At 36.0% G+C, this 22,846-nt stretch overlaps 1 protein-coding gene and 1 pseudogene across 2 annotated transcripts in view; one reads left to right on the top strand and one right to left on the bottom strand.

The window, feature by feature from the left end:
• The first annotated feature begins 5,595 nt into the window (after positions 1 to 5,595).
• LOC143618930 (homoarginine-6-hydroxylase 2-ODD-C23.1-like) overlaps positions 5,596 to 22,846 on the top strand; it is a 228,748-nt gene continuing 211,497 nt past the window's right edge. Inside the window, exons 1-12 of the mRNA XM_077090985.1 lie at positions 5,596 to 5,641; positions 5,884 to 5,999; positions 6,085 to 6,203; positions 6,282 to 6,345; positions 6,596 to 6,663; positions 6,774 to 6,832; positions 7,189 to 7,339; positions 7,826 to 7,845; positions 7,912 to 7,958; positions 8,056 to 8,136; positions 8,211 to 8,300; positions 8,373 to 8,507. Coding sequence (XP_076947100.1) covers positions 5,608 to 5,641; positions 5,884 to 5,999; positions 6,085 to 6,203; positions 6,282 to 6,345; positions 6,596 to 6,663; positions 6,774 to 6,832; positions 7,189 to 7,339; positions 7,826 to 7,845; positions 7,912 to 7,958; positions 8,056 to 8,136; positions 8,211 to 8,300; positions 8,373 to 8,501 — 978 coding nt within the window. The 5' untranslated portion in view covers positions 5,596 to 5,607 and the 3' untranslated portion in view covers positions 8,502 to 8,507. The remainder of the gene's footprint in view (positions 5,642 to 5,883; positions 6,000 to 6,084; positions 6,204 to 6,281; positions 6,346 to 6,595; positions 6,664 to 6,773; positions 6,833 to 7,188; positions 7,340 to 7,825; positions 7,846 to 7,911; positions 7,959 to 8,055; positions 8,137 to 8,210; positions 8,301 to 8,372; positions 8,508 to 22,846) is intronic.
• LOC143619060 (uncharacterized) lies at positions 9,469 to 12,193 on the bottom strand (annotated as a pseudogene). The gene is made up of 3 exons (XR_013151134.1): positions 11,807 to 12,193; positions 11,375 to 11,721; positions 9,469 to 9,870 (listed from the first exon to the last, which is right to left on the bottom strand). The product of XR_013151134.1 is annotated as an uncharacterized LOC143619060 (transcript).

Here is a 22,846-nt window from a genome sequence, read left to right as displayed (position 1 = left end):
CTTTTATAGCTGTAATACTGGTTTTCTCAATCCACCGCCGACCTGGAACTGTAACTGAAACACGACATGTGTTCCCACTGTCATGATGTCCCCCAACTGATTTAACCTTCCTAGCTCATTCAACCTGAATTTTACTTTGGCTCTTGGTTTGTTACTTGCAAAACGAACCTTCTCCTGCCCATGAGATTCTGTGAACCGGATTTTGTCTTCACAAAACTAGATCCACTCATTTCGGTGACATATCGACCATATACAATGAACCCATTCTCTTGCCCCGAGCAACCACGAGATTCACTTTGACTACTTTCACTGCCCATTCCCGAACTAACATCATGCCCCTAGTCATCCAACTGCCCAACTGAAATCAAACATTTCTTTAAACTTGGAATAACCATCACGTCTTTCAAAGTCCAAGAAGTACCGGCTGAAGTTATCAAATTAGCATCTCCCATACCCGTAACCTCTAGAATATCATTGTTCACAAGTCGAACCTTTCTAAAATCCCCAAAGTTTAGATTCTTTATCGTTTCACTACAGTGAGTGGCATGAAACGATACACCAGAATCCATAACCCAAGCATAAACGTTACTCTCAACACTGCAAACCAAAGCCTCATCACTACTGGTCATCTGTGTCGTCTTCTGTAACGTTCACCTCTTTTTCGGACACTTATTCCTGAAGTGTCATTTCTCTTTACAACTCCAACATTCAGTATCTTTACGAGTCTTAAACTGACTCCTCTTCCTGCTTCCACTGTCTCGCTATTTTCCCCTACCTCTACCTTTTGTGACTAACATATTTCTTGATGATTCACCTGAACTTCTATAGCTTGAATCTTCTCCCAGAATCAGGTCCCGAATCCCGCCAAAAGTAATTTTGTAGACGAACTACAAACCGTAGACACAGTTTGCGACCAACTGTCGGGTAAAGAGAATAATAATAAAAGGCCTTGAACTTCATCATCAAACTTAATGTCAACTGACACTAAGCGAGACAGGATCGAATTAAGATCATTGATATACGTTGTAACTGACCCACCATATTCCATTCTTGTTGTCACCAGCTCTCGGATAAGAGTTGCCGAAGGCTTCTCATACATGTTGGATAGTGCCTCCATCATACCACGCACTATGGTTTTCTTCATGATGTTAAACGCAACATCTTCTGACAACGATAACGTAATACAATCCCTAGCTTTCTTATCTAACTTCTTCCAATCTTCATTTGACAACTTTTCTAGTTTTTCATCCTTAATCACTACATCTTAGTCTTTCTGACAAAGCAGCGCTTCTATCTGCATCTTACACCAACCAAACTTCTGTCTGTCAAACTTCTGTATCGAAACCTTTCCGTCTTCTGCCATGGCAATGACTAAACGAAAACCTGGATAAAAACAGAGACATACACAACAGTGGCATGGACTTGAACTTAACGACTGTTCTACTGAACTCTTTTAAACAATCAACCTATTTTAAACGCAACAGAATAACAAACTGAAAATGACTGAAAAAATAAAACCTGACAAACGCGGTTGGCACTGGTTCTCGGTTTCTTTAATGCTTCTTCTGACTAACAACGATTCTTCAACAAAAAATAGGATCTTGATTAACGCGTTCCTTGCTCGTACTTTGCAAAAATATATCTTGACCCAAATAATTCTCTTGATCTATTACTTAAAGGAAAAACTAAAAAATGGTTTTTTTTTCTTTTGATGTTAACCGCTACGGATAGCAACAAAGGAAAAAACTCCCGTTACTTTTTCTTGAAAGTCACGACTCCAAGAACAAAATAATAATTCAACTTCCTTTTCACTTTGTTCAGTTCCAAAAAAAATAAATTGTCCCGGCTCAAAACGATGACGAACTTCAATCCCTGAAAATGCACATGTTCTTAACCGGAACTAAACTTCTCGCCAATTCTAAGCTATGGTCAAACAGACAATCAAGAACCCAGCGACATTAGGCACTTGCCTTAGAGTCCTCGGTGACGGTCTTTAATTTCTGGTTCTGACCGAACAAACAAGAGAGGTCACGATGGTGGTGATACGGTGCTCAACTACTTTCAAACAGAACCCAACAACTACGACGAGCGCGACAGCCGGCTATAGTGGTGGCGAGAGTCAGACGGCGGTAGCGGCGAAACAATGGCGGAAACGTACACCCTAACAGCAACTCGTTTGGTTCTCGTGTTCTTTGTGTAACAAGCCTAAGCTCTTGATACCACTTGTTAGGATTAGACGCACACTTACGAACTGAACACACACGCGAAGCAATAACAAACAAGAGGATTTAACGTGGTTCGGTCTAAACTGACCTACGTCCATGGGTGGCGACTAGGTATTCTTTATTGAGTGACAAATAATTACAAGTACATAGGCGTTGTTTAAATTGATAATGAACTAGGGTTTGTAAATATTGAACAAGAAATCTCAACTGGGCTTGGGCCCGACTGCCTGCACCGTCTTCCCTTTGTACTTCAAATAATAAAGCGGGCCTACACCAAAAGGCCTACGAACCCAATCGTACCCGGCGAGACAAATCTGGATGTTGAGCACTAGGAGTTGGATAACTATAAAGGTGGTAACTTTTGACCCAGAGCACGATCCGAACATGACATGAAAATAATTGGTATGGATTATCAAACCAATTTAAAAAATATTTCATGTTCGTGTTGACTTGCTTAAATAGTCGGCTCATGTTCATGTTGAGCTGTTTAATTATATAGCTAAGCACGCTAACCCACTAATCCGTTTAGGACCCATTTAACCCATTTCATTACAACCCATCAACTCGACTAATACATTACAACTTGATTAACATATGCCAATCCATTTGACACGTTTAGATAAATGAGTTAAACATGTTATGTTTAGTTTGCACAATTTTAAAATATTTACGAATTAAAGTTGATGTGTTTTACATGAATAAAAATATAAGTCATGATTAGGGTCGTCCTTTTTAACCCGAACCCGATTACCGAATGAATCGACCCGATAAACTAGTAGACCAGCTTAACCCAACCCCACAAACTATAGAACCCGAACCCAATGTCTTTTAATCGCTTTTGTAACTAGATGAGTTTTTGGTAGTTCGGGTTAACCCAATGTAGTTCAAAAATCAAATCATGATTTCTCATAGGTAATTAAGATTGTGGTTTTGTTTTCTATTATTTATTTGAGACCATTTCATATAATAGTAACCATGTTTCAAAAGTGTTCCAATTATGTCACTCAACTTTAAAAAGTGTTCCAATTAAGTCACTCAATTTTCATATTTTATTAGATTAAAGGTTTTAACATATTTTTTTAGCCTTTTTTATTTTTTTGTTTCACATAAGAAATCTTTTAATCTTTTTTTGATGTTGACGTTGCGTGGCGACGTGAAATTTTATTTTTTATTTTTAAATTTTAATATAATAAATGTTTTTTAAATTATTTAAATTTAACTACATGTATTGCAAATTCCGATTCCACATCTTATCCTCCATTTCTTTCTTGGCGCACAAAAAAACCCGGTAAGACTCGATTTGAAGATTTAGTGACCCGGTTTGGGAAAACATTGCATGAGTGATCTAATTGAAACACTTTTGAAACTTGGTTACTATTCTATGAGACAGTCCCTTATTTATACGATTAAGTTTTAGTGTGGGATGGTTTTTAATATTTTAGAGTACTGTTTACAATTTGATACTTCAAGTTTGATTGATACATAAAACTAGGAAGATTCCCGGCGCGTTGCGCCAGGCTGATGTATTGACAGTCGTATCCGTACAACTTATTAAATCATGCAGTGGGTCTGCGAGTCAAGGTGAATTCGATCGGTGTCGGGTTACGAAACCAATAATAACCCCCCCCCCACACCAAAAAAAAAATAACTTTGATTACGCAAAAATCCAACAAATTAACATAACAAAACAAAACATGCGTTGCGGTTACGAACCGATACACTTTGGTTGATATCTAGTTACGAAGCCAAAAATAAAGCAAATCATAAATACGTCCACATCCAAATACAACAACTTAACATATTTAAAATATTTTAAAAATGTGGCGAACAAAAAAAACACGAGCGTTGTAGCTGTGAACTGCTACGAATTCGTTGATTCTGGAATCGAGGGACAAAAAAGTGATAAAAAAAACCTGCACGTTGCGTTTGTGAACTAATGCGAATTCAGTCAGAATCGAAGTTGTCGGCACTAAATCATACGCAGAGAACCATGTGTTGTGGTGGTGAACCGACATGAGTTCAGTTGGTATCAGGTTACGACACCGAAATTAAAGCAATAAGTTAATTCGTCAACACTCAAAATACAACAAATTAACATATTTACATAAAGAACGTGGCGAAAACCAAAAATATATGCGCGTTGTGGCCGTGACCTGACGCGAATTCGTTTAGAATTGATAGACAAAAAAAACTCGCGGGAAAAAAAACCTTAGGTTGTGATCGCGAGCTGACGCGATTTTGGCGGAAACAATTTGACGGTATCAACGGTAAAAAAATCCCGTATTTTACGGCAGCGAACCGACACTAATTTAAAATAAAAAAACAAATAAAAAGGCCGACAAACCACGTGAGACAACGTTTACGTCGCCAGACTTCTTAATTATTATATATAATAATATGTAGTTAACTAGACATAATGACTCAATAAACCCAATAATTGTAAAACTAGAGCTGTCAATTTATGACACGGACCTGTTAACACGACACGTGTTTTAACAGGTTTGGGTTTGAGGTTAACATGTTTCGTGTACTAAACAGGTCGACCTGTTTAAGATATGTTTAAATTCGTGTCCTAACAAGTTAAAGACCTGTTAACCTGTTAGTAACCTGTGTAGATTTTTATTTTAAAAAATAAATATATATACACTCCTAAAGTCATACTTACAAACGATATTTCATTAATGCCCGCCAGAACCTGATATTATGTTTTTTAGGATATGTTTAATTCGTGTCCTAACAGGTTAAAAACTTGTTAACCTGTTAGTAACATGTGTAGATTTTTATTTTAAAAAATAAATATATATACACTCCTAAAGTCATACTTACAAACGACATTTCATTAATGCCCGTCAGAACCCGATATTATGTTTTTTAGGATGTTATACTTTGCTTATATGGTTTTTTCTTTCACGTATGTTATGGATTTGGCGTCTTTTGTTTCAAGTATGTTATGGATTTGTGGTTTTTTGTTTCAAATATGTTGTGGATTATCAATTAATTAAGACTTTTATGCTCGTTTTGAATATTTTGGTGTCGTTATACATGTATTATTCACTGTGTCTTTAAACAGGTCTTAACAGGTTAACATGTTACTAAACAGGCTTGTGTTCGTGTTTGGAAAAAAATGACACGATTAGTTATCGTGTCGTGTTCGTGTTTAGGACAACAGATCATCATGTTTTATCGTGTCGTGTCCGACATGTTATGACAGCGTTACGTAGAGAGAGATTCGGTTATCGAGCACCAACCCAGAGAACTCTACTGGTCAACCCGAAACCCAATATATAAAAACACCGTAGTAATAAAAATAGAGCACCAAACCAATGATTCATTTAGAGTAGAGTGGAGTAGGTAATCTCGGATAGGAAACTCCGTAGCCACCATGTCCACCAATTTCAAATCCATCCCACTCATCGGTAGCTTCTTTCTTCTTTCTATACTCACGATTCCTTTGATTTCATACAAATCGAATTCCAATTTTATTTATATCGAAGGAGTTTTTGAAAATCGTTGGGTTTTTTCGGTTTTGCCATTCTTTTTTTTTTGTTAGTTAATGGATTATTATACCCCTAAAATACCTTTTTTATAAGTATTTAAAATAAAAATTTGTAAGTTGGGTTTGGTCCGGTTAGGTTTAAATTAAAAACTGTGTTGGCAGATATTAGTCCTTTGGTAGCTAAGTGTGATGATCCAAATGCAATGGAGGACAAAGGTGTGGCACAAGTTGTTACACTTCTAGATAGGGCTTGCAGAGATGCTGGATTCTTCTATGTGGTAATTGCTGCTGCTTACTTGTGTTGTGTTTCATAAGCCTGCTTCTTCATCATTTAACAACCAACAAATGGATATTATTCAACAGAAAGGTCATGGTATTCCTGATTCTCTTATCAAAGATGTTAGACACGTAACACACAACTTCTTTCATCTACCTTACGAGGAGAAGCTCAAGATCAAACTGTCTAGTGACACTGGATACAGGTTGCTTTTTATACAATTATATGAACCAACATCTTAAAGTTGTAGAATATATGTTATGCTTTTTAATAATCATTGCAGGGGGTACCAGCGAATTGGTGAGAATATAACTAAAGGTGTACCAGATAGGCATGAAGCAATTGATGTAAGTTTTATTTTGCTGCTTTACATTTAATAATAATACTTTATACTTTATACGTTGTCTTATGTGGCATAGTTTGTATTCTTGTAAACGAACCGAACCGAACCTTCAGATCACAAAACATGCGGCGGGGGGTTCGTTTTACACGCCACGCCTACTTCTTTGCATAAATTTGCAATTCATGGACTTCTATCCAGTAGATAGATGTCGTAGATTTTGTTTTCTAGAATTCTTATAATTGTTTTTTAAATAGTGTTATAGAGAATTAAACAAGGGGATGTATGGAGATCTTGGCGACCCATTAGTAGGCACCAACAAATGGTACATGAAACTTTTAACTACCATATTCATATCACAATTTGGGATTGTTACTTTTTACTAAATTATAAAAATATTAAGCTTGTTGGAAATGTGATCTTTTGTATTACTAGGCCAACGGATCCACCTAACTTTAAGAAAGTTATGGAGGAATATCTTGTCCTCTGCACAGGTATATTATTACAACTGCTATTAGTGTATATAGCTTTAGAAATCCAAAAGCTTTTAAGAACTTCAAGAACTCCTAACAACCAGCCATTTTACTCATTTATATATTTAATATTATTTGAAGGTATTTTGTCATTTATTATATATAATTTTGTGATTACATATATGCAATGATAAGTTTATGTATGTTCAACCAATTTACATATATGTAGTCATAAAATTACATATAATAAATGACAAAGTTACCCTCATATAATAGTAAATATATAAAATAAATAAATAAAATGATTGGCTGTTAAGAGTTCTTAAATTATCTGGATGTTCTTAAATGATTGATCACTGATTTCCGATTGCTAATAGAGTTATCAAGAAAAATCATGCGCGGGATTGCTTTGGCACTCGGTGGCTCGATAGATGAATTTGAAGGAAAAATAGCCGGAGACCCGTTTTGGGTGTTGCGTATAATCGGTTATCCTGGTGTCGAGGGCTCGCCAAATAATGATATTGGATGGTAATTCAGTTAGTGATATCTAACTGTTTTGTTTTATTTTTTTTTCATTTGTTGGCCTCGGACTGTCCCTGTGGTTTACCCATATTGCAAGTATGGTCCACAACTTTGTAAATCTATGGTCCCAGATAGTTTGAAAGTGCAACACGTAAGGTCCTTCAAAAGGATGGGCGTTAGTTTTTTCAATTGTGTGTAGAATGACTAAAATATTTTTACTAATAATAAAAGACCTTAAAAATAATAAAGGAGTTAAAATCCACCTTAACGTGAAGTCTCTTATTATTTTCAAGATCTTTTAGTAGTAAACGTATTTTAGTCATTCCACACTCACTTGACTTACACTTTCAAATTATTCAGAACCATAGATGTAATTTCACAAAGTTGAGGACCATACTTTGTAATATGGGATTGGGTATAACACAGGGACCATCCGTGTAATTAACTCTTATTTCTGTTGTTATGTTATCATGTTTGTGCAAATAAATCCAGTGGGGCCCACACTGACTATGGTAAGTTTGTTAAATTCAGATTTGCGATTCTTTGGGTTGAGTATTGATTTATGCGTCATGTTGCAGGTTTATTGACATTGGTTAATCAAGATGATGATAAAACTGCACTTCAGGTATTTGTTTTCTAAAAATGTAATACTAAAAAAAGAAAAAAAAATATAAAAAACTATAATTTGGGCTTATTATGGTTAAAAATGCGAATTTGTGAAGGTGAGAAACCTCTCAGGCGAGTGGATATCAGCAGTTCCAATCCCTGGAACATTTGTCTGCAATATTGGTGATATGCTGAAGGTATACATACCCCCCCTCCCCAACACCCCCACTGGGCCCCACTTTTAAGTGCAAAACTTGTTGATTAATTGTAGATTCTAACAAACGGTGTTTATGAATCAACATTGCATCGGGTGATAAACAACTCCCCAAAGTTTAGAGTTTGTGTGGCTTACTTCTATGAGGTTGGTTTTTCTTTATTTGTTATTATATTATTATGTTAATCCACAAATCGCGTATTTTGAAATATTGAGCAGACAAATTTTGATGCTGTTATAAGTCCCTTGGATATATGCATAAAGAAGAGTGATGGAAATAAGAAGCTTCAGACAGCTGTTTATGGAGAGCATCTAGTTAGTAAAGTTACAACTAATTTTGCATATTGATGATGTGTGTGTGCGCGTGTTTTTTTTCATGTGAGAACCATTAACTAGTTAGGAACCATGTGTTTCATGATCAAAGGCTAAAAGGTGGTTTATGTAGTTTATGATTATTAGTGGTTCTTATTGATTGTATATTAGATAAGTTATCGGTTATCTATGCTTGTAGGATTTAAGTTATTTTGTTTATGAATAAATAATGAGATAAGTTATGACCGGTTTGAGGGCTATATGTCAAATTTTTAAGGGGTGTTTGGTATTGTGTTTTGAAAGCAATTATATAGCGGGTTGTAAAAGATGGTGTTTGGATGTATGTTTCTGTTGCTTAAGGTGTGATGATCATATATTTGGGCTATGAATTAGGTGTTGAAGAAATGTAAAGAAAAGTTTTTAAGAGAGTTGTCTTTTCTTTGTTTTTTTTTTTCATTGCCTATATTCAGAGATATTTAGAGATAGCTCAACTAAGAGAAAATATAATCATCCTATCATCTAACAAAATCAAAATCAATACTCTTCACATCCACCACAAGCTAAATGGCTGTAAAGATGTACAACTTGGACCGAAGAGGAACAAACTGAGGCGAGCTCAGGAGATTCGCAAGTTGTAATCATTTCTCGAATACAGTACGAGTTAATCTTAAAATGTTTTGTGTGTCGATGGAACAGTGTGTTAGCGCTAAATAGGTGGATCAAATGTTGTCACCACATGCTAGGAGGACAAGACAAAGGAAACTTCTGCATCCGACATAATGAAGACTCACGATAAGCTAACGCATGTTATTCAACTGTGTAGTACTGGATCAAGCAATTGTGAATTCGTGATGTTTCTTTGAACCCGCACTAACGATACATGCCATACAAAATTTCTTTGATAAATGCGCATGAAATAGTAATGTACGAGCAATCTCATATTATTAATTTGTCTTTCTTCATTAAGTTTAAACCAACACTATCAGAATTATATACATCAAAGTTCAAAGAATATGGTTATGTAATCACTAGTATCAGCTAAAAGATACTAACTTCACTCACCATCAACTCTTTTTTACATAAAGTGGGAACCGAACCCCACGCTCCCGAAGCCGATCAACAACACTATACAGATACTCAAAACTAAGCTTCCGTTTAATATTGAAATCATCACGAATATCAGGATGCGCCTTAAACCATTTCTTCAACATCCCGTACATATGATCAATAATAATTTTCCACCGAACAGGGTACTTCTCACAAAGCTGTAAGTACTCCACCACCAAGTCCCCTCGGTCCAGTTTCCCGTCTACAAAACCATCCTCAACCCATTCACCACTTCTGAACCCACTAAATAGTGCCGGGTTGTCAAGCAGAGCCTCAGCTGACATCACCCCTTCAACACCTGCAGTTATATGTTTCATTTATTTTCGTTTATATGATAAATGAACGGACATCAACATGGACAGAACTGTGTGTTCATTTAGTTAAATGAATCAGCATGGATTATGTCTCGTTTGTTCATTTTTGTTCGTGAACGTTTGTTTATTAGGTTCATTTGTTTATGTTTGCTAGCTTATGTTCGATTTAGTTCATTTATTTATGTATTCATTTGATTTTGTAGGCTTGTTACAAATTAATTTAGTTTTATGACATTCAAATACCACCCATTACAGTTTAGTCTGGTCTTATTAATGTTTATTTACATGGTTACTTTTAATTGGTGTTTGGTCAGTTATATCCGGTTATGCTTGTTTGTTTATGTTCGTGAATCGTTCATTTAACTATTAACGAATGAACATAATCGAGCATGAACACACTCATTTTGTTAATGAACGAACACGAAGAAGAAATCTCTTTGTTTAAGTGTTCGTGTTCAATTGTTTATCGGTTAAAGTTAAACAAACACGAGCATGTTTCGTTAGTGGCCATTTGGTTTGCTTACAAGCCTACATGTGTCGGTTCGGCTATGGGCTACCTATAGCTGATGTTTTCAATTTTTATAACTGATTGGTTTCAGGTACAATTGGTTCAGTTAAGAGGTTTTTGGAAAAAAATGGTTTGATTAAGTCGGTTAACCAGGTTTTGGATGTGAGTCGATTAAAGCTAATTTCAATCCGCATCAATTTATATTTTGTTTAAATTGATTACTAGCAATCTTTTTGTTATTATAGATAGTATAATTTATTTACTAAAGAATTGATAAGACTTATAAAATATTATTTTCAAAAGTTTAAAAAATGTATGGGTTGAGTTTTATGTCAGTTCAGTTTGGTTAATTTGGTTATTTATACACATATAACCATAATCGAACCATATGCTTGTAAACGGACTGAACATTGAGTGAACCGTTTGGTGGGAAGTTCGTTTGTTTAATAAACAAACAACGAAACAAACATGAACAAAAGTTGTTTATTTAGTTAAATGGACGAATATGAACGCATGCCTCGTTCGTTTGTTTACGCTCATTTGTGCTCGTTAGTTTACGTTGGTTTAAGGTTGTTCATTTACCTTCGTTAATACATTCATTAAAATTTTAGTCCCAACACAATGGAGTCTGGTTGTAGTAGCTTTTCAGGCCCAATACATTGTTGTTCACAATTACTTTAAATTGGTTTTAGCTTTAGTTAAGTTCAATCATCTATGTTTAGTTATGTCCGTTAACTGCTCGTTTATACCGTTAACGAGCCCACATAAACGAACACGCCCATTTTCTTAACAAACGAGCACAAGCAAGAAGACTTTGATCATTTACTGGTTCGTGCTTGATCGTTTGTTCGGTTAATATTAAACAAACAAACACGAAAATGTGTTTGTTCGGTCCACTTGCAAGCCTACACGGTTCTAACAATTCATAACCGAAACATCAGTCTCTCAACCTAGTTGGTTATTTCAGTTAAGTTTGTGACCTGTGGTTATCAAACAGTTTTGAACATCTTCCATGTGACGAATATTGCCATTAGCAAGAACCGGGATTTTGACAGCGTTTTTGACGGATTTAATGGCATCCCAGTTAGCCCTTTCTCGGGTTCTCCCGTCTCTTGTTCGGGCATGAACTGCTATGAGTGAGCAGCCGGAATCTTCTAGTAACCTGGCATAGTTGATGGTGTCTTGCAGCTGAGGAAATAAACGGATTTTGCAAGATACTGGGACGGTAAGGTTGCGGGCTAGTTTCTGGACTAGAGATTGAACGAGGGGAAGATCGTCCATAAGAAAGGCGCCATAGTTTCCACTGCGGGCAATTCGTTGAGGACACCTGAAAACACTAAACCGTTAAAACTGACTGAGCCACCCCCCCCCCCCTCCCCCCCCGGCCGGAAGTGAAGCATATCATATCATACCCCAAATTAATGTCAACATAATCACACAGCGATTCCACTCGAAATGCTGCTTCTAGTAAGATATCTGGATCTGTTTCCAGAGAACTGAACAAACAAAGGCCGGTCTTCCTGGCAGGTGGTAAATTCTCTGTGCATAGGAGTGTAGGCAGCTTCGGCGCCGTACTTCCGACAAAGCATTCGGAAGGGGAGCTCTGAACCGTCGTACATTGGCGCCACTATAAGCTTCGGCTGCTTCATTTTCTTCCAGTGGGCCCACGCTCTTGACTCTTGCCCGCCATGATTATGATTATGATTATGATTATGATTATGATTATGATTATGATTATGATTATGATTATGATTATGATTGTGGATCGCAAAACCGGATAGACTGTTTGTTGATATCATTGGTCGTCCAGGCAGGCAGGATAAACACTTCCCACAGCTTCTTTTATTTATTTATTTATTATATTCATTTATATTTATAACAAAAGACAGTAGCTTTATATTTAAACGTTTTTTCAACATATGTCCTTCAACAAAAGAAATACCGGAAAACATATTTCATGTTTCAAATCACATTATGTTTTTTGGAACTAACCCAATTAAATATTTTCGTTAAATCTGGTCATGTGTTTTGCACATGAGAAGTGTGGTCATTTTACCCTTTTAAGGGATATTTGTGTGATTAGATTAAAAATTTAGTCTTTTAATAATTTTTTTTTTATTTTTCAATGAAATGAAAAAATATGCAAACCTACCTCTTTCTCTCCTTCTCTCTCTCTCTCTCTCACACACACACACACACACTCCTCTACCACCCACCATCACCGCCCTCTCTCTACACCATCACGATTTTCGGAACCACTAACACTTGAAATCATCACCATGTTTGCAACTATCACCGTACGATCCTTCGTCGTTCATGGATCTGCCGCCGTAGTCGCCTCCATCATTCGTTACACTTCGTTTACCCTAACAATTTTAACAAAATTCAGATAGATAGTGAAGAACACATGAATCACAAAGATAAATCAACCACTAATACCAACAAGGTTAAATGCCTTTTGTTCCCATTGATTATGAACAACCAGCCGACGTAAGACGACGACGGTGTAAACCTTGTATGAAATGCATTTCACTAACTTCGGCCCATCGATCCACTGATATCATTCCTCTCTCCATTTCTCATCCTTGAGCATCAAAATGGATGTTAGATTAAGGGATTCTGTGTGAAACTGGATTCTAGGGTTTAGATGATAAATTTCCTTTCATGTTTTTAGTTACGATCAGAAACCCTAATCAACTGACTTGGCCGTTGTGTCATATCCAGATCCCGTTTCATCTTCCTCGATTAAAATGGTTCAAACGAAGATTTGGAGGTTTAGGGTGTTAATTTAAAATGGGATTAAGAATCATATAGGATGATGGTTTATCACTTTATTTGGTGGCAGAGATAAAGGATTTGGGGGTGAAATTGGGGAGATGATGTGTGTTTAGAGGAGGAAGAAGAAGGTGAGGGCGAGGGTGGTGACTGGTTAGAGAGAGAGAGAGAGAGAGTATTTAATGTATTTAGTTTTTAGTTTTAGTTATTAAATAAATGTGTGAATTTACCACATTGCCCTTATGTGTTTAGCACATGAACAAAAATAAAAAAAAAATTAACTAAATTAGTGCCAAAGGACGTAACATGAAAGATATTTGAAATATAAAGTATGTTTCTGTCATTTCTTTTGCTAAAGAACGTCCATTGAAAAAACGTTGATACATAAAAGACGTCTTTTGCTATTCTTTCTTTCTTTCTTTATTATTATTATTATTATGATTTTAATTTTTAATAATAAATAAATTTTAAAAAAATAATGGACATTTATTTCTTCTTATATGTTTTTCTTGGCGTGTACTTGACGTGACATATTGCAAAACACATCTGTTTTAACACCCGTTTTGTTAAAGAAATTGTGCTATATTATATTGTTATGTGTTGAAAATAACATGTATTTACGAATTCTCGTGTTTTTAGGTACCCGTGCACGAAAGGATTGGAGAACGAGCTAAAAGACGCGAAAGTCGAGCTTACGGGTTGCGGCACAAACTCTGAGAGATTTGTAATTAAAATAATAATTAAAAAAATCAAAAAAATAAAGAGATATACCCCCTTTGTGCCACATAGCGTGGTGATTTCTCGAAAAAAAACACGCCCCTGACTATTTTGTCGGGGGCGTGGCTTGTAGGATGAGAGGATGTCCCCCCCGCGTGACGTGGGTGACCATATTGTCGGCTATGAAGTTGTTTCATCTTATATAAACCATTTTAAGAACCTTAAACGCCATAAGTTGCCACCAGCCACCAAACTTTCTGCTCTAGGTCGATTCAAGAGGAGGAAAAGCAAGTTTTGATCGAGATTGAAGACCAAAGTTTGTTTTTCCATTGTTAAGCGAGTACCGGGTTTTTTTATGTGTTGGACTTGGTCTGCCAACACACATATTATAATTGATGTTGCTAGTACGTTATGATCCAAGTCGGGTCATACCCAATAACAAGCTAGACTAACACCAATTATATTTGTTTATATATGATATGATCATAGTAAATAAATATTAACACTTATGTTATTTGGAAAGGGGTTTCTAAATACGTTGTACTTGTGTAATAAATAAATCATATGGATGATTTATATTATAAGAGAAGGCATTTCATAATGTTATTTAAGTTGTTAAATAACTATATGAGAGAATTGTTACATTTGCATGATACTTAAAAAATGTTATGTTACATTTTGTTACATAACATATATATATGTTTTATATCATAAAATTGAAATTTTGAATTTGTAAAAAGGGAGACCATGTGGCCGGCCCCCCACTTTCCCTCCTTCTCTCTCTTTTTTGATATAATACAACATGCAAAGCATATTGTTGGTTACTTTGGTGGTGCACTTCTCCTTCTCTTACACACACACAAGAACAAGAAAACAATATCTCTTTCTTTCTTCCTCCATTCATTTTCGGCTAAGAAGAAGAAAGAACAAGAAAGAGTGTTTTCAAGTGTAAGATTCCTAACTACAAGGGTGTAAGTTGGAGGCTTGGGGTATACAAGCTTTAGGAGCTTCTCCATTGAAGTTCTTGCCTTTCATTCATCACCTTCTTCACCCATTCTTGGTTTTCTTGAAATGTAGCACACATGCATGCATTTCTTGTGGTTCCATGTGTTGGTAAGTATGTATTTCGTATTTGGATCCGGGTTTTGGGTTTTGCATGTGTAAAATTGGTTTTACATTCATCGTATTAACAAGATTTAAATATTATATCCGCTTCATTTTTCATAAAAATGAGGTTTTATGACTTTGATAATATTGTTAAAACCCAACAATGGCATCAAGAGCCGCTTATACGAATGCATGCTTCATTAGACCCAAAAATTTTCTTGTTTATTGTGGGGTTCCCCATTTGGCCGAAAATTTTAGGGGTTTTGGTTATCCCTTGGTTTTTCAAGATTATACTTACATGCATGTGCTAATCTTGAAAAATTAAGTCATATGGATGATTGATTGTTTTGTTTGGACAAAACCCGAAACTTTCGGTTTGCCTAAGGTTCGGCCAAAAGTTTTAAGGGAAAAAGGGGAACCATTTTGGTCTTATGATTCTTGCATATATGGATATGTATTAGATGTTCATAACCTAGCCATGGCCTTGTGTTTGGATGAATGGTTGTGTTGTGGTTGTTTGTTCATTCAATATGGTTGCAATAATTTTTTTTGGGTTTTGTAATCTATTTATTTATTTCATTTGGTATGTAATAATAAGTAGATTAGTTGTATTTCTTTTACTATAGAAAATTGTATTAGGACATAATGTTGTAAAAGAAGATGCAATGAAGGAAGCCCAAATAAAGTGAAGGAGACACAACACGAAATGGACGCTTGAAGCATTTGGATGCGGGATCAAGTGGGAGTCCACTGACACAAGCCTATGTCCTTTTGGTCCCTTAGGAGAAACTTTTTGGCACACTTGTTTCGGTTAACAAGTGTAGTCAATATTAGGCGGCTATGGTTATGAACTCGTGGTTGTTTGTTTTATGCTTGTTTGGTTGATCTACATTTTGTTTATCTTATTGCAATATGGATTCTTAACAACTTAAAATCAACAACTTGCATAAAATTGGTTCCTTAGAAATAATTAGGTAATAAAATTAGTTTTATTAAAGGCTAATGATTTCAAAATAAAATGGGTTTTATTAATAGGAACTTTGAAAATAGGTTTTTCAACTAAGTACCATACATTTGAATGCATGCAAATGTAAGTTACATAAATTGTTTTCCAATCTAGAATTTAAAAAACAAAAATCCCTTTTATAAAATAAGTCAAACACCATCCTTTTATACAACACTCGAATCACTTGGGAACTCGATATGGGATAAAGGTCACCTAACCACATTGGAGGAAACTTGTGAGTTTGAGGTGGGTTTACCATATTTGTGGGATAAAGGTCACCTAACCACTTGTATGTGTAAACTCACACGTGTGTGTAAGTAAGACGACTTAAATTGGAAACCATGTGAATAGGGTCACCGAAGCATGGCGTACAATGGTGTTGATGGGATTAAACATGCCAACTAAACATAAGATGTTTAACAAATCCCATAAAACTCGAAGTTGCAAAGGGTTGCAATCGTTAATCGTTGACTACCTTGTTAATTTAAATAGTAGGATAAAGGTTACATAATTACTATTTGAATGTGACGCCGGGTCTAGATTTTAATCATTAATTGTCTAGGAGACATAAAGGGTATTAACGATTAAAATTTTAATGATACCGAAAATACTAAAATTGAGCTTTGTTAAAATTTGTAGATGGCCGCAATCAACAATGCACCTAACGCCATTATCCCACCCATTCATAACCTATCACTAAGAGCTATACTTGATAAGGATTGTCTCAATTATAACAACTTTATGGATTGGTATCGAAACTTGAGAATCGATCTCAGGCAAGAAATGAAATCCTACATTTTAGACAATTCCATTCCCGATGAACCTAACATTGACGATGCTTAAGCCAATAACGATTGGGCTAAGTACAACGAGGATTCGGTGGAAGTTTCTTGCCTTATGTTGGGAACTATGATTCCCGAGATTCAACAGGATTTTGAACATCATGGGGCATACGACATGATCACCCAACTTAAGGAAATGTTCCTTAAACAAGCTAGGGTGGAACACTTCGAAACGATTCGAGCACTTCATGCATGTCGTATGGAAGAAACCCAATCGACTTCATCTTATGTACTCAAGATGAAAAGCCATATTGATCGTCTTGAATGGCTAAATTGTCCCATCTCAAAAGAGTTAGCCACAAATTTGATCTTTAATGGCCTAACCAAGAAATGTGAGACCTTTGTAATGAATTACAACATGAATGGATGGGACAAGAGCATTAGTGAGCTTCACGCAATGTTTAAAAAGGCCGAGACCGGAATGGGTAAAATGGTTTTACCAGTTCTCACGATCAATGAAGGTGGAAATAGGAAGAGGAATCACCCGGAACCCAAAGCAAAGGTTGCCAAAGGTAAATGACAAGTCAAGGGTAAGTTCAAGGGGAAGGCTAAAGCGGAACCACCCAAACCAAAAGAAAAGAAGTTAAAGGTTAGCGCGGAGGACACGTGTTTTGGTTGTGAAGAGATAGGGCATTGGATGAGGAATTGTCCAACCCATCTCAAAGAGTTGAAAGCTAAGAGGGATGCGGGGGAAACCTTTCATGATTCATATTGATCTTAATATTGTTTCTTCTAACACATGGTTATTGGATACTAGATGTGGAAGTCATATTTGCAATTTGTTGCAGGGGTTCAAAGGAAGTGATCAATATAAGAAAGGAGATATAAGTCTCTTCATGGGCAACGGAGCAAAGGTTGTTGTCGAAGCTCAAGGAGACTACATTTTGAAGCTTCCAAATGGTTTGGAAGTTATTTTGAATAATGTTTTGTATGCTGCTAGTTTAACTAGGAATATTATCTCCGTTTCTTTATTAAGACAATATGGTTTTGATTTAAAGTTTGTGGACGATTGTATTTGTGTTTTTATGAATGATGTCTTTTATTTTAAAGCAATGCCGTCTAATGGCATTTATGAATTAGTTCATGATAACACATATTATGATAACACGTTGTACCAATCAAGCACCAAGAAACTCAAAATGGATTTGAGTAAGACCTATCTTTGGCATTGTTGCCTTGGTCACATAAACAAAGATCGCATATATACACTTAAAAAAATGGTCTTTTGGAATCAAATGAAGATGTTTCATTTGATAAATGTGAGTCTTGCATGCTAGGAAAGATGACCGAGGAACCCTTTAGTGGAACAAACAAAAGGGCAAAAGACTTATTAAGTATCATACATTCGGATGTATGTGGTGTTGGGGTTTAACAAGATTATCAAAGTCATAAAACCTTACTTTTATGAAAAACGCAGTGGAAATAAGTTTTAAATCTCGTTACTTTAATGAATGTAAAACCAATTTTACACATGCAAAACCCAATCCCGGATCCATATACGATATACATACTAAAAAACGCATGCATGTCACTATAAGTCCATGCATGTTAAGACTACCTTTCAACACCAAGGAAGTGTGAAAGAGATGATGAATGGTAGGCTAGAACTTCAAAGGAGGAGTTCCTCAAGCTTGTATACCCTTCAAGCCTTCAACAACACACCTCTTAGTTCGAATTTACATTTAAGATTTTCTTCCTTCCCTTGGCTCCTCTTTGGCCGAAATTATAGAGAGAAAAAGGGAGTGGAGAGAATTTTTATGTAACTTGCAAAATTGAGAGAGAAAGAGGAAGTGTGTGTATCTTTTTGCACCACCCATAGCCCCAATTAAAAACCTTGCATGTCTCCACTAATTTGGATAAATAATAAAATAAGGGAAGAGGAAGAGGGGGGGGGGGGGCACCCTCCTTCCTTTCTTGTTTTTATTATTTTTAACACTTTCCATATATATATATATATGTATATATACATACATATATATATATACATATATATATATATTTATGTGTTATAAGTTATATTGTGTTATAACACATTATAAGTAATATGCTAGGTAATAATTTTCACATATTGTTATTTAACCATCTTAATTACACTATGGAATGTTCTCTTTCAAAATATAAATCATCCATATGATTCATTCATTTCACAAGTACATTGTATTTAGAAACCCTTTCCAAATAACATAAGTGTCAATATTTATTTACTTATGATCATATCATATATAAACAAATATAATTGGTGTTTGTCTAGCTTGTTATTGGGTATGACCCGACTTGGATAATGACGTGCTAGCCACATCAATTATAATATGTGTCTTGGGCAGACCGAGTCCAACAATCTCCCACTTGGAAAAGATACATAGAAAGTTGATGCAAGTAGCAAATACCGCCTAACTATGGTTTACTACCCCTAATACGCATGACAAAGTGCCATTCAATAACATCATCCCCTTCAAGTTCCTTACTTGAAATGATTTTGGTGAATCTATCATTTATCCTTTTGTCCCAGATGTCATGTTAAATCCAGAGATAGAGTGATCATTCTCTATTGATTTAACTTAACAGGCCTTAGACATCTTACTCTCAACGAATAAGAGGGACAAATCTCCTTTTGACTACATACATCTCTCACAATCACCTTGTATTGCACCCGATCTTAGCCTTATGTACCGTCATGTTTCAGAGCAGCGAAGAACTAAGTCAAATTATGATACTTGGTGAAGACCCAATATGTATCTCAGGTCAGAGGATACTATGAAATTCGCCTTTCCTCAAATTTACTTATGATCAATCACAAAAATTCCATGTAGTAACATTTGAGAGCGGGTCAGTCCAATATTTATATCCCATACATATCTATGAACCTTGGTAGAAACCTTTTGCTTTATATTCATTCCTTATGAATATCCACCAATCCAAGTTCATAATAGTCTTACCTTCATACTTGTTCCCACAAACATGAACGACTACAGACATTTCGAATAATTGATTTATTCATGGATTTAAACATGCTAAAATGGAACATAACTCAAAATGTCATAATCATAAACAATAATCATATGATGAGTAAAATAACAATTGTTCCGATACCCAAATACAAAATAGATCATATCCAATCACTAGAATATCGAAGTCCTAAGGCACAAGTGTGACCTTCATGCTTTGGCCTTTCAAGGAGTTTAGTGAGTGGATCAGCAATGTTTTGATCGGTGTGAACTTTGCGAATACTTATCTTTCCCTTTTCAACTTCATCCCTTATGTAGTTGAATCTCCGCTCAATGTGCCTCGTCTTTTGATGTGCACTAGGTTCCTTGATTTGAGCAATCGCACCCTCATTGTCAAAAAAGATTTCTAGAGGGTCCTGAATGGTACGGACCACCCTTAGGTCGGCAATGAATTTCCTTATCCACGCAGCTTCTTGAGCTGCCAATGAGGCGGCGATGTATTCCGATTCTGTAGTGGACAATGTTACCACATCTTGTTTTGAGCTCTTCTAAGAGACATCCCCACCATTCATGATGAAAACATATCCCGATTGTGATAGAGAATCATCTCGATCAGTTTGGAAACTCGCATCCGTGTAACCCTTTACAACAAGTTCCTCTTTACCCGAACCGTATATTAGAAACATATCCTTAGTCCTTCTAAGATATTTCAATATACTTTTAACTGCCATACAATGGCTATTTCCCGGATTTTGTTGGTATCTACTTGTCATGCTTAAAGCGCATGACACATCCGGTCTAGTGCATATCATTGCATACATGATGGATCCAATAGCCGATGCGTATGGGATTCCATTCATTTTATCTTGCTCTTCCTTTGAGCTTGGGCATTGAGATGAACTCAATATCGTTCCTCTTTGAATAGGTACCAAACCTCTCTTAGAGTTCTCCATCTTGAACCTTTTCAAGATTTTGTCAATGTATGCACTTTGGTTTAAACCTATCAACCACCTTGATCTATCCCTATAGACTATGTAGGCGGCTTCACCAAGATCTTTTATGGAAAAACAACTTCCAAGCCATGCTTTTACACCTTCCATGGTTGGAATGTCATTTCCAAATAGTAGTATGTTATCAACATACAATACTAAGAAAGTGATGATGCTCCTACTAGCTTTGTTATACACACAAGCTTCATCACCATTCTTGATGAATCCAAATTTCTTAACTTCTTCATCAAAACGGTGATTCCAGCTTCTAGATGCTTGTTTCAATCCATATATTGATTTCTTTAACTTGCATACTTTATTAGGATGTTGTGGATCGACAAAACCTTCGGGTTGAACTATATAGACATCTTCCTCAAGATACCCATTAAGAAAAGCGGTTTTGACATCCATTTGCCATAAATCATAGTCATAATGTGCGGCTATGGCAAACAATATCCTAATAGACTTTAGCATTGCTACGGGAGAAAAAGTTTCATCATAGTCAACCCCTTGAGTTTGAGTGAAACCTTTTGCTAAAATTCTTGCTTTATAAGCATCCAAGTTTCCATGCATATCAGTTTTCTTCTTGAAAACCCACTTACTTCTAACTGGTTTGGAATTAAGAGGTGGTACAACCAAAGCCTATAGCATCCATCCATGAAAAATCCATATCTTTTGGTTGGATGACTAATTCTACCAGATTTGCGAACGTTTTGTGTGTTTTGATCAACCATTTGATCATTCTCAACATCCTCTTGTTGATTGCTAGTATCAACCAAACATGTATCGGCTTGTGGTTCTCGATCCTCCTCGAGCTCCACCGATCTACTAGTACCTTCCATAAGGAACTTAGTTTCCAAGAACTCGGCCTTTCGAGCAATGAACACCTTTTGCTCGGTTGGGTTGTAGAAATAAAATCCCATGGAGTCCTTGGGACATCCTACAAAGATACACTTAGTGGATTTGCTTTCAAGTTTGTTTTGGGTGTTGTTCTTGACATAAGCCTCACAACCCCATACCTTTAAATATGATAACGATGGAGCCCTTCCATTCCATATTTCAAAAGGTGTCTTGTCCACTTTCTTGGTTGGGGCCATATTTAGAATACGGGCTGCGGAGAGCAAAGCGAAACCCCAAAATGATAGAGGCAATGTGCTTCTAGCCATCATAGATGGAATCATATCCAATAGAGTTCGATTCCTCCTCTCGGATACACCATTATGTTGTGGTGTTCCGGGTGGAGTAAGTTGTGAGATGATTCCATAATTTCTAAGATGATCTTGGAAAGAATCACTTAGGTATTCACCTCCTCTATCCGAATGAAGTACTTTGATGGTTTTATTGAGTTGATTTTGTACTTCATTTTGGAAGATTTTGAAGATTTCAAAAGCTTCATCTTTGTGTCTTAACAAGTACACATACCCATAATGACTATAGTCGTCAATAAAGGTAATGAAGTATCTTTTACCATTCCATGTCATTGCCTTAAAAGGACCACATACATCCGTATGTATGATACCTAATAAGTCTTTTGCCCTTTCGTTTGTTCCACTAAAAGGGTCCTTGGTCATCTTTCCTAACATACAAGACTCGCATTTATCAAATGAATCATCTTCATTTGATTCCAAAAGACCATTCTTTTGAAGTGTATGTATGCGGTCTTTGTTTATGTGACCAAGGCGACAATGCGAAAGATAATTCTTACTCAAATCCATTACAACGTGTTATCATAAGATGTGTTATCATGAACAAATTCATAAATGCCATTAGACGCCATCACTTTAAAATGAAAGACATCATTCATGAAAACACAGATACAATCATCCATAAATTTAAAATCATAACCATATTGTCTTGAAAGTGAAACGGAGATAATTTTCCTAGTCAAACTAGGAGCATACAAAACATTATTTAAAATAACTTCCAAACCAATTGGAAGCTTCAAAATGTAGTCCCCTCGGACTTTGACAACAACCTTTGCTCTGTTGCCCATTAAGAGACTAATATCTCCCTTCTTGAATCCATCACTTCCTTTGAACCCCTGCAACAAATTGCAAATATGAGTTCCACA

Source organism: Bidens hawaiensis, unplaced genomic scaffold (assembly GCF_021521415.1).
Source record: "Bidens hawaiensis isolate Kalapana, Puna unplaced genomic scaffold, B.hawaiensis_p1.1 tig00000284_1, whole genome shotgun sequence".
Lineage (NCBI taxonomy): Eukaryota > Viridiplantae > Streptophyta > Magnoliopsida > Asterales > Asteraceae > Bidens > Bidens hawaiensis.
Note: the sequence above shows the minus strand (reverse complement) of the source record. Positions and strands in the feature narration are given on the sequence as shown.